Source organism: Hypanus sabinus, chromosome 21 (genome assembly GCF_030144855.1).
Source record: "Hypanus sabinus isolate sHypSab1 chromosome 21, sHypSab1.hap1, whole genome shotgun sequence".
NCBI classification, from domain to species: Eukaryota; Metazoa; Chordata; class Chondrichthyes; order Myliobatiformes; family Dasyatidae; genus Hypanus; species Hypanus sabinus.
This window is the reverse complement of record NC_082726.1, coordinates 69,003,734-69,019,072: the sequence shown is the minus strand read 5'-3', so window position 1 is coordinate 69,019,072 and position 15,339 is coordinate 69,003,734. Positions and strand designations below refer to the sequence as shown.

General features: G+C 41.1%; 1 protein-coding gene across 4 annotated transcripts in view; it reads left to right on the top strand.

Moving 5' to 3' along the window:
* The window catches only part of kat6b (K(lysine) acetyltransferase 6B), a 240,255-nt gene extending 226,959 nt beyond the window's left edge, over positions 1 to 13,296 (top strand). For all 4 annotated transcript variants that reach the window (XM_059946834.1, XM_059946835.1, XM_059946837.1 and 1 more), the window contains 2 exons: positions 988 to 1,297; positions 9,630 to 13,296. In XM_059946834.1, the coding sequence (XP_059802817.1) occupies positions 988 to 1,297; positions 9,630 to 12,004 (2,685 nt within the window). In that variant the 3' untranslated portion in view covers positions 12,005 to 13,296. The remainder of the gene's footprint in view (positions 1 to 987; positions 1,298 to 9,629) is intronic.
* Positions 13,297 to 15,339: the final 2,043 nt, after the last annotated feature.

Here is a 15,339-nt window from a genome sequence, read left to right as displayed (position 1 = left end):
AGTTGATGTTAGTGTAGTATTTCCTATCTGTTCAAAAGCTATAATTGGTTTATAATGTGGGTTTACAAGGGGTGATTGATAAGTTTGTGGCCTAAGGTAGAAGCATTCAATTTTAGAGAACCTAGTACATTTATTTATCAGCATAGTCCCTGCTACATTTACACACTTAGTCCAGCAGTCGTAGAGCATACAGATCTTGGACCTCCAGAAAGTATCCACAGGTGGGTGATTGATAAGTTCGTGGCCTAAGGTAGAAGGAGATTGAGTAATACAGCTCTCGTTACATGCACATGCAGGTCAACTCTGAGTGATTATGCGGAAAGTTTGAAGTTAATAACTCATCGCCTTCTACCTTAGGCCACAAACTTATCAATCACTCACCTGTGGACACTTTCTGGATGTCCAAGATCCATATGCTCCACAACCACTGGACTATGTGTGTAAATGTAGGAGGGGACTATGTTGAAAAATAAATGTGTTAGGTTTTCTAAAATTGACTCCTTCTACCTTAGGCCACAAACTTATCAATCACCCCTTGTGTATAAGTAGGTGCTCAGATCTATCTGCTTCCTCAGCAATTTAGACACATGGTCCTGTGGCTGCATGAGTTATATGGGTGTGCAGGTAAATCAACCCTAATGTGCAGGTGTGTGGTGGAATTTTGGGGGTGGGGCGAAGCTATAGGGAAAGTGGGAAAACAAAATGGGGATCAATATAAATGACTAATTGCTTGTTGATGCAGAGCCAGTGAGGCAAAGAACCCCTATTTCTCTAATCTTCCATGGATCCAGACTTAGTGAATTCTTATTTCTTCACTGTGAAATCCATTTCCAGAAGCCTTACCCAACAGTAATTTGTTTGTCCTATTCGTATATCAGTGAGTTAAATTTTCACTGTTGGTGTTCACTGTGTTTAGTCTCTGCTCTAAATGTTGGAAGTACAAGTGGTAAGAGTAAGTGTATTAACAGGAGAACTCTGGCTTTGCAGAGGCCACATACCCACAGAAAGAAGAGGGGGCGGAAGCGGCGGAGACACAACAGCAGTGTTACCACTGAGACTATTTCTGAAACAACTGAGGTACTTCATGAAGCCTTTGAGAACTCTGATAATGAGGGTCAAATGCCTTGCTTGGAACCTACTTGTGAAGAAGAGGAGGGTTATGAATGTGATGATGAAGAGAAGAATTACTTCAAGCATCGCTATGGCAGTTTGGACTTAAAAACGAGGGATCAGTCAGATGAAGGAGAAGATTTCTGTAAAAGTGCAGATGAAACTCCTGAGAAAGAACAGCATACAGGTACAAAACTATCATGACTAACTGTTAACATAATTCTCCACTTTTGGATAATAATAAAGACTTTAAACAGAAGATTTGAAAGCTTTGAAGTAGCTGTGACAGTAAGGGAGAAGGAGGGGAGGTCATTCTAAGGCTGGCATTTAAACAAGGAAAGTAGAAGAGCAGAATCCCTAACTTAAAATGTTAGAGGGCCTCTAACTTCCTCTTTCCGGGTTGAACCTTGTACTTGGGTCTGGCACTGCCAGCTGTCAGTAAGATTCTGCTTAGAATCCACGTATCAGCATTTAGGCAGATCTTCTTAAATTGAGAAGCCACCCAATAAAGTTGATGGCAACTGAATACACAGCAGAGTTTGGCTATGTTTGAAGCAATCTGTTCACATTATTGTGAATGTGTGCACCATATCTCCATATATACGTCTGCAACCACCATCCTTCAGCAGCAGAAATCTAACACCATTTCTATCTGTAGCAAATTAAAATCAATCTTTTGATATAATGAATCCCTTCAATTTACATAAATATGATCTTAAACCCTCTGCAGATTACTAGAAATTGTACTTTCGTGATACAATTTTTTCATACTTTCCAAATGTACACAAAAATCTAAAACCCCACTGAACATTAATTAAAGTCAGACTTAGCATTGTCTGCTGTATTGTGTCACAGTGTTCTATGTGAAACAGACTATTAGTAAATGGCTCTGTGAAATGTATATGCATTAATCCATTTGGCGAGATTTACAAACACTATAATTCAAGCAGAAAGATTCTATTAACATTAGCATAAGAGCCTCTAGACCAATTCAACAGAATTATTCCTCTCCACTATTTATACACCATTGTTAGGTTCAGCTCTGCTCATCTTAATGTGCACAGTGTATGTTATACTAACAATATGTAACTGATTCACAGTGATCACTGTAATCTTGATTATAGAAGTATGGCAGTGAACAGTGTGCTTTTGGTGTTAAATATCTGACCTTGTACATTGTACTAACATGTATAAATGTATGACCATGTGCATTGTTTGAACAATTTAGAGATGTATGAAAGTGTGTACTGCACCAATAATGTATAACTATTTGTATGATTGAATTGTAAATGAGAGTGGTTTCAGTTTTAAAAGGATTTTTGTAAAGGCCTAAATGATGGTCTGGATCACAGTAAACTACTGCGAACAGTGCAGTCAGATGCTTTTTTTTATATATAAAAGATAATTTATTCCTCAGAAGTATTTTTTTATAAAAGTAATTTTAGATGCGACAACTGCTCTTTTACTGGATTTTTTTTTCTTTTATCTATCTCCTGGAAGTCTTGTCCTTTGTGTTGGTGTTTTTAGTGATCTAGTACACAGTGAAGCCATATGTAGTACCCCAGGCTGTAGTGGAACATAAACTTTACATGTGGTTCCCTCACAAACTGGATTCTAAATGCCAGGTTTGCTACTTTGTGATGGTACTCAGCCCAAAGTGTGCCCCAGTTAAATGGATAAGTTAATTTTGTACTAACATTTTCAATGTCCCATCCATTTAAAAAGGCAGATGAATTACTGCTTCATACAGGATGCCATGATGTGAGAGAAAGCGAAGAAAATACCTTTCATTTTTAATGCATTTTTGACTAAATAAATACTCCAGTCCATTTCTAAATATATGTTCAGTTTGCAATATTTTCTCCAGTAAATCCTTACTTCAGTAACTCTTATCAATGGCATATTCTCAGCCACAGAACAAACCTAGAGGACATAAGGAAATCCATACCTTTTGCCAAATGATCAGAGTAATAGCTTAGCTTTAGCAAAGAATATAGAGGATTCAAGCACTCAATAAATATTTGAAGTCCCATCAGTAATAAATCTGTGGGTATTCTTTAGACACTGAGTATATTCCTTCTTTATAGAATATGGTGCATTATGTTCTATGTATTTTAGCTTGCTATTAAATAGCAAGATAGCAAAATAGCATGGGTTCTGAAGGAAGTTTCTGGAGAGATTACGGAGGCATTAACAATGATCTTTCAAAAATCGATAGCCCCTGACATTGTACCAGATGACTGGAAATTTGCAAATGTTACTCCACTATTTAAGAAGGGTGGGAGGCAGCAGAAAGGAAACTTATAGACCTGTTAGCCTGACATCAGTAGGAGGTTGTTGGAATCAATTGTTAGGGATAAGATTACGGAGTACCTGGAAGCACATGACAAGATAGGCCAAAGCCAGCTTGGTTTCCTGAAAGGAAAATCCTGCCTGACTAACCTACTGCAATTTTTTGAGGAAATTACAAGCAGAGTAGACAAAGGAGATGCAGTAGATGTGTACTTCGATTTTCAGAGGGTCTTTGACAAGGTGCCGCACATGAGGCTGCTTAGCAAGGTAAGAGCCCATGGAATTACAGGGAAGTTACTAGCATGGGCGGAGCAGTGGCTGATTGGCAGAAAACAGAGTGGGAATGTAGTAAAGGGATCCTATTCTGGCTGGCTGCCGGTTACCAGTGGAGTTCCACAGGGGTCAGTGTTGGGACTGCTGTTCTTTACAAAGTATGTCATTGATTTGGACTATGGGATTAATGGATTTATGGCTAAATTTGCTGATGATACAAAAATAGATGGAAGAGCAAATAGTGTTGAGGAAACAGAGAGCCTACAGAGAGACTTAAATAGTTTGGGGGAATGGGCAAAGAAGTGGTAAATAAATTACAATGTTAGAAAGTATATGGTCATGTACTTTGGTGGAAGAAATAAACGGGCAGACTATTATTTAGATGGGGAGAGAATTCAAAATGCAGAGATGCAAAGGGACTTGGGAGTCTTTGTGCAGGATACCCTAAAGGTTAACCTCCAGGTTGAGTCAGTGGTGCAGAAGGCGGATGCAATGTTGACATTCATTTCTAGAAGTATGGAATATAAGAGCAGGGATGTGATGTTGAGGCTCTGTGAGACCACACTTGGAGTATTGTGTGCAGTTTTGGGCTCTTTATTTTAGAAAGGATTTACTGACATTGGAGAAGGTTCAGAGAAGATTAAAGAGAATTATTCCAGGAATGAAAGGGATACCTTATGAGGAACATCTGGCAGCTCTTGGGCTATATTCCCTGGAGTTCAGGAGAATGAGGAGAGGATATCATAGAAACATTCTGAATGTTAAAAGGTGTGAACAGATTAGATATGGTAAAATGATTTCCCATGGCATGGGTGTCTAGGATGAGAGGGCACGACTTCAGGATTGAAGGATCTCCACTTAGAATAGAGATGCGGAGAAATTACTTCAGTCAGGATGATAAATATGTGGAATTTGTTGCCAAGAGTGGCTGTGGAGGCCAAGTGATTGGGTGCATTTAGACCATAAAATATAGGAGCAGAGTAGGCCATTCAGCCCATCAAGTCTGCTCCGTCATTCAGTCATGGACTGATCCAATTCTGCCAGTCATCCCCACTCCCCTGAATTCTCCCCATGCCCTTTGATGCCCTGGCTAATCAAGAACCTATCTCTGCCTTAAATGTGCCCAGTGACTTGGCCTCCTCAACCACTTGTGGCAACAAATTCCACAAATTCATCACTCTCTGACTAAAGTAATTTCAACGTATCTCTGTTCTAAATGGACGTCCTTCAATCCTGAAGTCATGCCCTCTTGTCCTGGATTCCCCTACCATGGGAAATAACTTTGCTGTATCTAAATTGTTCAGGCCTTTTAACATTCGGAATGTTTCTATGAGATCCCCCCTCATTCTCCCGAACTTCAGGGAATACACCCCAAGAGCTGCCAGACATTCCTCATACAGTAACCCTTTCATTCCTGGGATCATTCTTTTGAATCCTCTCTGAACCATCTCCAATGTCAGTATATCCTTTCTAAAATAAGGAGCCCAAAACTGCACACAATACTCCAAGTGTGGTCTCACAAGTGCCTTAGAGAGCTTCAACATTGCATTTGTCTTCTTCACCACCGACTCAACCTGGAGGTTAATCTTTAGGGTATCCTGCACAAAGACTCCCAAGTCCCGTTGCATCTCTGCATTTTGAATTCTCTCCCCAAATAAATAACAGTCTGCCCATTTATTTCTTCCACCAAAGTGTATGCCCATACACCTTCCAACATTGTATTTCATTTGTGACTTCTTTGCCCATTCTGCTAAACTCTCTAAGTCTGTCTGCGGGCCCTCTATTTCCTCAACACTACATGCTCCTGCACCTATCTTTGTATCATTGGCAAATTTAGCCATAAATCCATTAATCCCATATTCCAAATCATTGACATACATTGTAAAAAACAGTGGTCCCAGTACCGACCCCAGTGGAATTCCACTGGTAACCAGGAGCCAGCCAGAATAGGATCCCTTTATTCCCACTTTCTGTTTTCTGCCGATTAGCCAATGCTTCGCTAATAACTCCGCTGTAATTCCATGGGAACTTATCTAGCAAAGCAGCCTCAAGTGTGGCACCTTGTCAAAGGAGTTCTGAAAATCCAAGTATACCACAGCTACTGCAGCTCCTTTGTCTACTCTGCTTGTAATTTCCTCCAAAAATTGCAGTAGGTTAGTCAGGCAGGATTTTCCTTTTGGGAAACCATGCTGGCTTTGGCCTATCTTGTCATTTCCACCCATGTACTCCATAATCTCATCCCTAACAATCAACTCCAGCAACTTTCCAATCACTGATGTCAGGCTAGCATATTTATAGTTTCCTTTCTGCTGCCTCCCACCCTTCTTAAATAGTGGAGTAATATTTGCAGTTTTCCAGTCATCCGGTACAATGCCAGAATCTATTGATTCTTGAAAGATCATTGATAATGCCTCTGCAATCTCTCCAGCTACTTACTTCAGAACCCAAGGCTGCAATCCATTACGTCCAAGAGATTTATCCACCACTAAGCTTCCTGAGCACCTTCTCAGTTGTCATTTTCACTGCACATACTTCACTTCCCTGACACTCTTGAATGTCTGGTATACTGCAGATGTCTCCCACTGTGAAGACTGATGCAAAATATGCATTCAGTTCCTCTGCCATCTCTGCGTCTCTCAATACAATATCTTCAGCGTCATTTTCTATTGGTCCTATATCTACCCTCAACTCTCATTTACCCGTTATATACTTAAAAAAGCTTTTAATATCTTCTTTGATACTAGTCACCAGCTTCCTTTCATAATTCATCTTTTCCTTCCTAATGATCTTCTTAGTTTCCTTCTGAAAATGTTTAAAAGCCCAATCAATCCTCTATCTTCCCACTTGCTTTGGCTTCCTTGTATACCCTCTCTTTTGCTTTTACTTTTACTTTGGCTCTGACTTCAATTGTCAGCCATAGTAGTGTCCTTCCATTTGACTTGCACTTCCCTCATTTTTCAGAGAAACTCCAGCCATTGCTGCTCTGCTGTCTTTCCTGCCAGTGTCTCATTCCAGTCAACCTTGGACAGTTCCTCTCTCATGCCATTGTAATTTCCTTTATTCCACTGAAATACTGACACATAGGAATTTAGTTTCTGCTTCTCAAATTTCAAAGTGGACTCGATCACTGTTCCCTAAGGGTTCCTTAAACTTAAGCTCTCTTATCACCTCCAGACCATTGCACAACACGCAATCCAGCACAGCCGATGCCCTAGTGGCTCAACAACAAGCTGTTCTAAAAAGCCATCCCTTAGACATTCTACAAATTCTCTCTCTTGAGGTCCAGTACTGACCTGGTTTTCCCAATCCACTTTCATGTTAAAATCCCCAATGATTAGCATGACATTGCCCTTCTGACCTGCCTTTTCTATCTCCTGATGTAATTTGTAATCCACATCCCAGCTGCTGTTTGGAGGCCTGTATACAACTGCCATTAGGGTCCTTTTACCCTTATCATTTCTTAATTCAACCCATAGAGACTCTACACCTTATCGATCCTATGTCAACCCTTTATAAGAATTTAATATTATTTCTTATACACAGGACCACACCACCCCTTCTGCATTCTAACCTATCTTTCCGATACACCATATATCCTTAGACGTTCAGCTCCCAATAGCAGCCATCCTTTAGCCAAGTTTCAGAGATGGCCACAATGTTATATTTGCCAATTGTAACTGAATTCCAAGATCATTCATTTTATTTCTTATGCTGCATGCATTCAAATATAACATTTTCAGTTCAGTATTTGTTGCTTTCTGTTTTAACTGCGTCACACCTCTATTGCCCTGTAACTCATCCCACTGACTGTGATTATGCGTCATCTCCTGCCTGTCTTTTCTATCATCTCTGTTGCACACTATCTTTGATTTAATTTTGTTTTCCTCTTCCTCAGCCCTATCACTCTGGTTCCCATCCCCCTGCCAAATTAGTATAAACCCTCCCAAACAGCTCTATTAAACCTGCCTGCTAGGATTTCACACAAAATGTTGATGGAACGCAGCAGGCCAGGCAGCATCTATAGGGAGAAGCACGGTCGACGTTTCGGGCCGAGACCCTTCGTTATGCTGCCTGGCCTGCTGTGTTCCACCAGCATTTTGTGTGTGTTGCTTGAATTTCCAGCATATGCAGATTTCCTCGTGTTTGCTAAGATATCAGACCCCTTTGGGTTCAGGTTTAACCCGGCCTTTTTGTACAGGTTGTACCTCCCCCAGAAAAAGCCCCAATGATCCAGGAACCTGAAGCCCTGCCCCCTACACCAGTCTCTCAGCCATGCTTTAATATTCCTGATCATGCTATTCTTGCACACGTTAGCACATTGCACGCACCTTTCCCGAGATTACTACCCTGGAGGTCCTGCTTTTCAGCTTCCTCCCCAACTCCCTGAATTCTCTCTTCAAGGCAGAGATCAATAGGTTCTAGATTAGCCAGGGCATCAAAGGGTATGGGGAAGTCAGCAGAGTGAGGATGACTGGAAGAATTGGATCAGCCCATGATTGAATGGCAGAGCTTACTCGATGGGCCGAATAGCCTACTTCTGCTCCTATATCTTATGGCCTTATGGTCTTAAATATTTACTAGCCCTTAATCATTAGAGCTGATATAATTGGCTTCATGTACAACATTGAGAATTACTTTGCACAATATCACAGATTAAACTTGCGCAAGAGTGCATACTAGTATCTCTTTGGTACTGTTATTTTCACCTTGCCCTACTGAATGAAGTAACTCCTTAGGCCCTGTGTCCCAGCTTGTTCATGCTAACCAATTTGCTAATTCCACTCAGCTGCATGTGGCCCATATCTCGCTAAATATTTCTTATCCAAGTACTTGTTTAAATATTTTTTAAACATTGTATTTGTACACATTTCTTACCAGCTCGTTCCTTATACCAACCATGTGAGAAGGTTGCACCTCAGATTCTCTTTAAATCTGTCCCCTCTCATCTTAAATCTATGCTCTCTGGTTTTAAACATCCCTACCCTGAGAAAAAAGCCATGATCATCCATCTTTTCCATTCCTCTTATGACTTTATAAACCTCAGCCCCCTTCACTCTAGAGTCAACAGTACCACCCTTCCCAGTCTCTCCTTCTAAATTGAACCCTCCAGTCCTGGCAGTAATCTTGTGAACCTTTGCTGCATCATCTCTTGCTTCATCACATGTTAGGACTGCATATAATTCTCCAGGTGCAGTCTCAGGAATGTCCTATGTTGTGTATGGAGCAGTGGTGTTAATTCAGTATGTATCACTTCCTTTGCAAGAATTGACCTTTAGAAACCCAAGCAGCATAAGTACTCTCTAACATCCTCTTTACACCCTTTTTCATGCAAAGGCCTTGATTTGTCAATGGGGTATGGTTCTTCAGCACAGCCTCTGATACCTCACCCAAAAGTCAGGCTTTCCAAGCACAGCAAATAGCATAATCACTTAGTGAACTCATGTCCACATCATGCTTCAAAAGGGAGGCACTGGATAGTTATCAGGAGCCATAATGTTGTGCCAAAGTAATTTTAAAAAATTAGTGGTCATATAGTCTAGTCACAAAACAGATAACTAAATTAGGTTCTTTGTAACTGATGTAAAGCAGTCTAAATAGTAGCATTTCTTGTTTGACTTAATTCTGCCTTAATTAATGGATATCATTCATCTTTATGAGATTTATCAATTTAGCGAGCTTTTTGTTAATCCTTTAACCCAAAAAATTAATTATCTATTTAGATGCAACCGATATATAAAAGACTATTTCCATATGAAGCATAAAATTTCATTTGAGATTTGCCTTTATTAGAGCAGAAATCACTTTATATAATAATAGATCATTCTTGTTATCTTTACAAATGATGTTTTATTTAATTTGCTGCACTAACATGAACTGTACATATTTTAATCGCCGATGTTATTCAACTGGGTAGCAGTAAGCACTTAAAACAAGTTTCTTTTTTTCTTGCCCAGATAAAGCAAATACTGATATCTCTTCAAAAGAGAACACTGAGGAAAACTCTGTTGATTCTGAGCCTATAACAAGAGTTGTGAAACGCAAAAAAGGTTGGCCAAAAGGAGTGAAGCGTGGTCCAGCTAAATGGAAACGTAAAGCTGAGAATAAAACTGGCTTTAAACTCAACCTGTATACACCACCAGAAACTCCCCTTGAGTCTGAGCAACATGTCACACCAGAGGAGAAGCATGTAGTGTCTGAACAGACAACTGTTGGTGAGCAGCATGGTGAGGCAGCCCCTCCCATAACAGAGGGAGATGAACTTGAAGGTGAGCAGAAGGCAGAATCCTCAGAATCTACCTGCCTATTGAGTCAGGAAAGGGAACCTGTAGAAGAACCAACTATACAGGAACACAAGTTTACTGGTCCAGTTCCTGAAGATGAGACTCATAATCCTGAGCGAGAAGAAGATGATGATGATGAGGAGGAGGAGGTGAATCAAAATGAGGGCCATGATGCAGACGATGAAGATGACAGTCACATGGACTGTGCTGCAGCACTGGAAGAAAGTCCAGAGGAAGAATCGTCAAAGCAGGAGCCATTCTTAGAGTTAAATATTTCAAGTAATCCTACAGAGCAGAAAGATGAGATGGATCAAAATACTCAACCTATGCCAGATTCTGAAGACCAAAGCAATGATCGTGAAGAGATCTCAGAGTGCGTACCAGATTCAGGTGAAGGTCATGTCAGAAGCCAGGATAGTAAGGATAATGGAAAGCAGACCCCTGGATTCAGGGAGCAGCATATCAATGCAGTGCCTGACACAGAGACAGCACAGGCTGTTCAAGCATTGACACAAGAAAATGGTGAACAAGAAAACACTGAGCAAGTAAACACCTACCAAGACTGTGCAGAGACCATGGAGGCCTGTCAGACACTGCAGCGTTACTCTCATACAGAGCAGAGTCCACACGTAGATGACAGCCAGCAGTCAGACCACAGTAGTCCCCTTTCATCTGTTCACTCAAACCCTAGCCAGTCGGCTCGTTCTGTGAACAGCCCTGGTGTGCCTCCCATTGAGAACAGCTACACTCAGATCAGCCCTGATCAGAGTGGCACCTCTGCACCACCTTTACAGAACATAGAAACCAGTCCAATGATGGATGTCCCATCAGTTTCGGACCATTCACAGCAGGTAGTGGACAGTGGCTTCAGTGATCTGGGCAGCATTGAGAGCACAACAGAAAACTATGAGAATCCGAGCAGCTATGACTCAACCATGGGAAGCAGCATCTGTGGCAATAGCAACACACAGAATAGTTGCTCATATAGTAACATATCTTCCAGTAGCCTTACTCAGGGCAGCTGTGCAGTAACTCAGCAGATGACTAACATCAGTGGTAGTTGTAGTATGATGCAGCAGAACCGTATCAATTCCCCACCAAACTGCACTGTTAAATCTCCCCAGAATTGTATAATTGAAAGGTCTCCAAGTAACAACCAAGCACAGCAGCTGTCACAGTGCGGCATGACCACCAGTTTTGTACAAGCAATACAACTGACGGACATTGCCGAAACTGGAAGCTCAGGCGTCAGTATATATGACAGGATGGGTCAAGGTGATTTTGGAACTGGGGGCTATCCACAGCCTTCTGCCAATTTCAGCCTGGCCAAATTACAACAGCTAACTAACACAATCATGGATCATCCATTGCCTTATAGTCACTCAGCTGCAGTCACTTCCTATGCAACAAGTGTCTCTTTGTCCACCCCACATTCTGGCCTTGTCCAGCCTCATTCCTTATCTGGGGGAGCTCCAGCACAACCAACAATGACTCCCCCACCTAATCTTACTCCGCCACCAATGAACCTAGCATCGCCACTTCTACAGCACAGTATGGCAGCCCCCAATATTGGGATCCCTCACACTCAGAGACTGCCAACACAGATGCCAACAAAGAGCCACGTCACCATTCGCTCCAAATCGGTGGCTCACCAGCAGCAGCTCTACAGCCGCACCACCTCCACTGTGGCCATGCAGCCGGCGGCACGCTCTGTCAGCCTGCAGCGCACCATGAACATGGGTTTGGTGTCCACGCCACCTTACAACGTCAGTTCCATGAATGTGAATGCACTGAATGCAATGAATGGCTACAGGATGACACAGTCCATGATGAACAGTGGTTACCATGGCAACCCGGCCTACATGAATCAAACTGCCCCATACCCCATGCAGATGCAAATGAGCATGATGGGAGGTCAGCCATACACTCAACAACCAATGCAGAGTGCACCTCATGGCAACGTGATGTATACGCCACCAGCTCATTACAGTCACATCAACACCGGCATGACCAAACAGCCTTTGAATGGCTCCTACATGAGGAGGTAGATTTGGGTCAGATAAGATCAATAATAATAGAGAGATCTGCATAGTTGGAAGCCAATGCAGAGTGTGAGGTGATCCACTGAGAAGACCAGCTGTTTTGCTGAACTGTCACAAAAAAATAGTTTTGAAGAAATTATTAATGGCACTTTGTGTTCAATCTGTTGACAGAAGGAAGTCTTATTTATTTTTTAATTCAAGTTGGGTGGGACTTGTTTTCACTTTGCCGTATATGTAGTTTTCCTTTGTGTTTGGTGTGGACAGATGATGACTTTGCAACATGCGTGGAAATAGAAGCAGCAGGCCGTGTGTTAGAAACTTTCAATGTGCCTATTGCCCTTGGAGAAAGCTTGGCCACTTCTACATTGAGAACAAACAAGCTTACAGAGAGAACAACCTAGCCACACCTGGGGCTGTAGGGGATATTTGTTATACAGTACAAGTATATTGAGTTTTGTGAAGCTGATGGCTAATTCAGCATGCAACTGAACATCAGTGGAAGAATTTGTTTGTGACTGTCCTTTAGTAAAACAGGAATGTATTGTGTTTAACAGCAAGCCATTTGTTATGTTTTGCCTTTATTAGGTTTTATTAGCTTTGAAGTAAAATGAAAACTATATTTTTGTTAATTCTGAGACTGTAAAAATTGTAAAAGCTGGACCTTGAGTTCCTTTGGCAGTTTTTGAAAAGGTTACTTGCAAAAATGTTCAGTGTATAATTGAGACATTTTTTTATACCTGATTTCTTTTTTTCAGTGAGGCAGCTTTCTGTTTTTTAAATGATTGCAAAGTATTCTGTTTGACAAATGAACACACAAATTGTGTTAACATCATATCTAAATATTTGTACATGTCGGGTTCAGACAAGCAAAGCTTTTTCACGAATAATGTCAGCCAGCAGCTGAACTGTTGGCTGAGTAACTGTTCTGAGATATGTTGCCCCAATAATGAACATCTTTAACTATTCATTGGCATTCCATCTGTAGATTTTTCTATCTTTAGAGAATATTGAAGTTCTATTTTAAAAAAATTTAGATCTGTAGTGTGTGAATATACCAACATATGCTTACAAAACGCATGTAAAAAGCAAAAGTATTTGTGTCTGTTTATATTGCTGACTTTTTGTAGCCTTTGTACTTGCACATGGTGACTGTAAGGCCTGCGAGGAAAAAGCTGGATACGTGTATAAAGATAGGAGACAGACAAGTGAGGTGCACTTGAGTTTATCAGTTATCCTTCCAGCCAGTCACTTAAAAGGACGCTGTACATTTTAACATGAAATAAATTATGTTGACCCATTGACAGAGTTTCTGTGCTCTGAACTTCCAAAATATTGTTGGTGATAGTAGATTAACAGATACTTAACACTTTTTACAGGTTTGCATACATTTTAGAATCTCCTGTTTATATTAATATAACCATGGTAAAATGTTTCAAAATGGTCAAATGAGGCATCAAGCAAGAATGAAAAATAAATGGACACATGAGGCTGCTGGAGGAACGCATTGTCACAATTTCAGATCAGAACTGGGTTAAATAAATGATCCAAGACTCTAGAAAGCAGGGAAGTGAGTGGCCTGCAAACTCGATTTCAAAAGAACCAAATGCAGAGAGCAGTGATTGCTGACACTGAAATGAGAGGGAATGTAAAGTGCTGTTGGAGAGGAAAATGCTGAGTGGGGTATGTCAGCATTTCCAAAGTATTTCAGCAGCCTACTGTGACAAGACTCAAACTGCCAAAACCACATACAAAAGATGGGCTAATTCTGACTGATTTGTAGTTTGTGAGAAGGCAAAGAATCTGATTCAAGAACTCTCCAAATTCGGCAGTGATTTGGGTGGAGGTGAAGTGATCACCTGGCCAGATCAGCATTACTGTGGTTCTTTGAAATCCCGTTGTGGAACTGATAGGTCCATAAAACCATAACACGTAGGAGCAGAAGTAGGCCATTCAGCCCAGCAAGCCTGCTCCATGATTCCATCATGGCTGATTCCAAATCCCACTCAACCCCATACACCTGGCTTCTCACCATATCCTTTGATGCCCTGACTGATCAGGAAATGATCAACTTCTGCCTTAAATATATCCACGGACTTAGCCTCCACCACAGTCTGTAGCAGAGCATTCCACAGATTCACCACTCTCTGGCTAAAAAAAAATTCCTCCTTTCTTCTGTTCTAAAAGGTCACCCCTCAATTTTGAGTTTGTGCCCTCTTCTAGTTCTAGATACCCCCACCATAGGAAATATCCTCTACACATCCTTTCTAGTCCTTTCAACATTTGATAGGTTTTGATGAGATCCCCCCCCCCCCTCCCCCTGGCACTCTTCTAAATTCCATTGAGTACAGGCCCAAAGCTGCCTAACGTTCATCATGTTCCTGGGATCGTCCTCGTGAACTTCCTATAGATTTTCCAATGACAGCACATCCTTTCTGAGATACACTGTATTCCAACTGCCACTTTTTTTGCTCATTCTTCCAATTTGTCTATGTCCTGCTGCAATTGCATTGCTTCCTCTGCATTATCTACTCCTCCACCTGTCTAAACATCATCTGCTAACTTTGCCACAAAGCCATTAATTCCATTATCCAAATCACTGACAAACAATGTGAAAAGTAGTGGTCCCAAAATTGACACCTTGAGGAACACCACTAGATACTGGCAGCCAACTAGAAAAGGCCCCTTTTATTCACACTTGCTGCCTCCTACCTGTCAGCCGTTCCTCTATCCAGGCCAATGTCTTTCCTTTAATGCCATAGAATTTTATCTTGTTAAGCAGCCTCATGGTTGGCACCTTTATCAGGTGCCTTCTGAAAATCCAAGTAAATGACATCCACTGCCTCTCCTTTGTCCACCCTGCTTGTTACTTCCTCAAAGAACTCTAACTGACGTTTCAGGCAAGATTTCCCTCTACAATAACCATGTTGACTTGAGTTATCATTAGTCTCCAAATAACCCAAAACCTCATCCTTAATAATAGACTCCAACACTTTCCCAACCAGGTTAGGCAAATTGGCCTATAATTTCCTTATAGGTCCAGTAATTATTCTTTTTGATGAAGAAACTGACTCTAGTCCCTCCAAGAATCAGACAACACCACACATCATGGAGGGAAACATTCATTTCAGGTATTCACTGCTAAAGAACAAAGACTGATTTGATGACATGTAAACATTCTGACTCAGTTTGCAGATGTATAATTATAACTAACCATGAGCTCAGTCAATTGTACAACAGACAAACACTTAGCTAGACAGCAGACTCCTAGTGTCTCATAATTTTCCTGGTATTTAGAATATATCTCACTTGACTTAAATAATTGAGATATTTATTGCACAGGA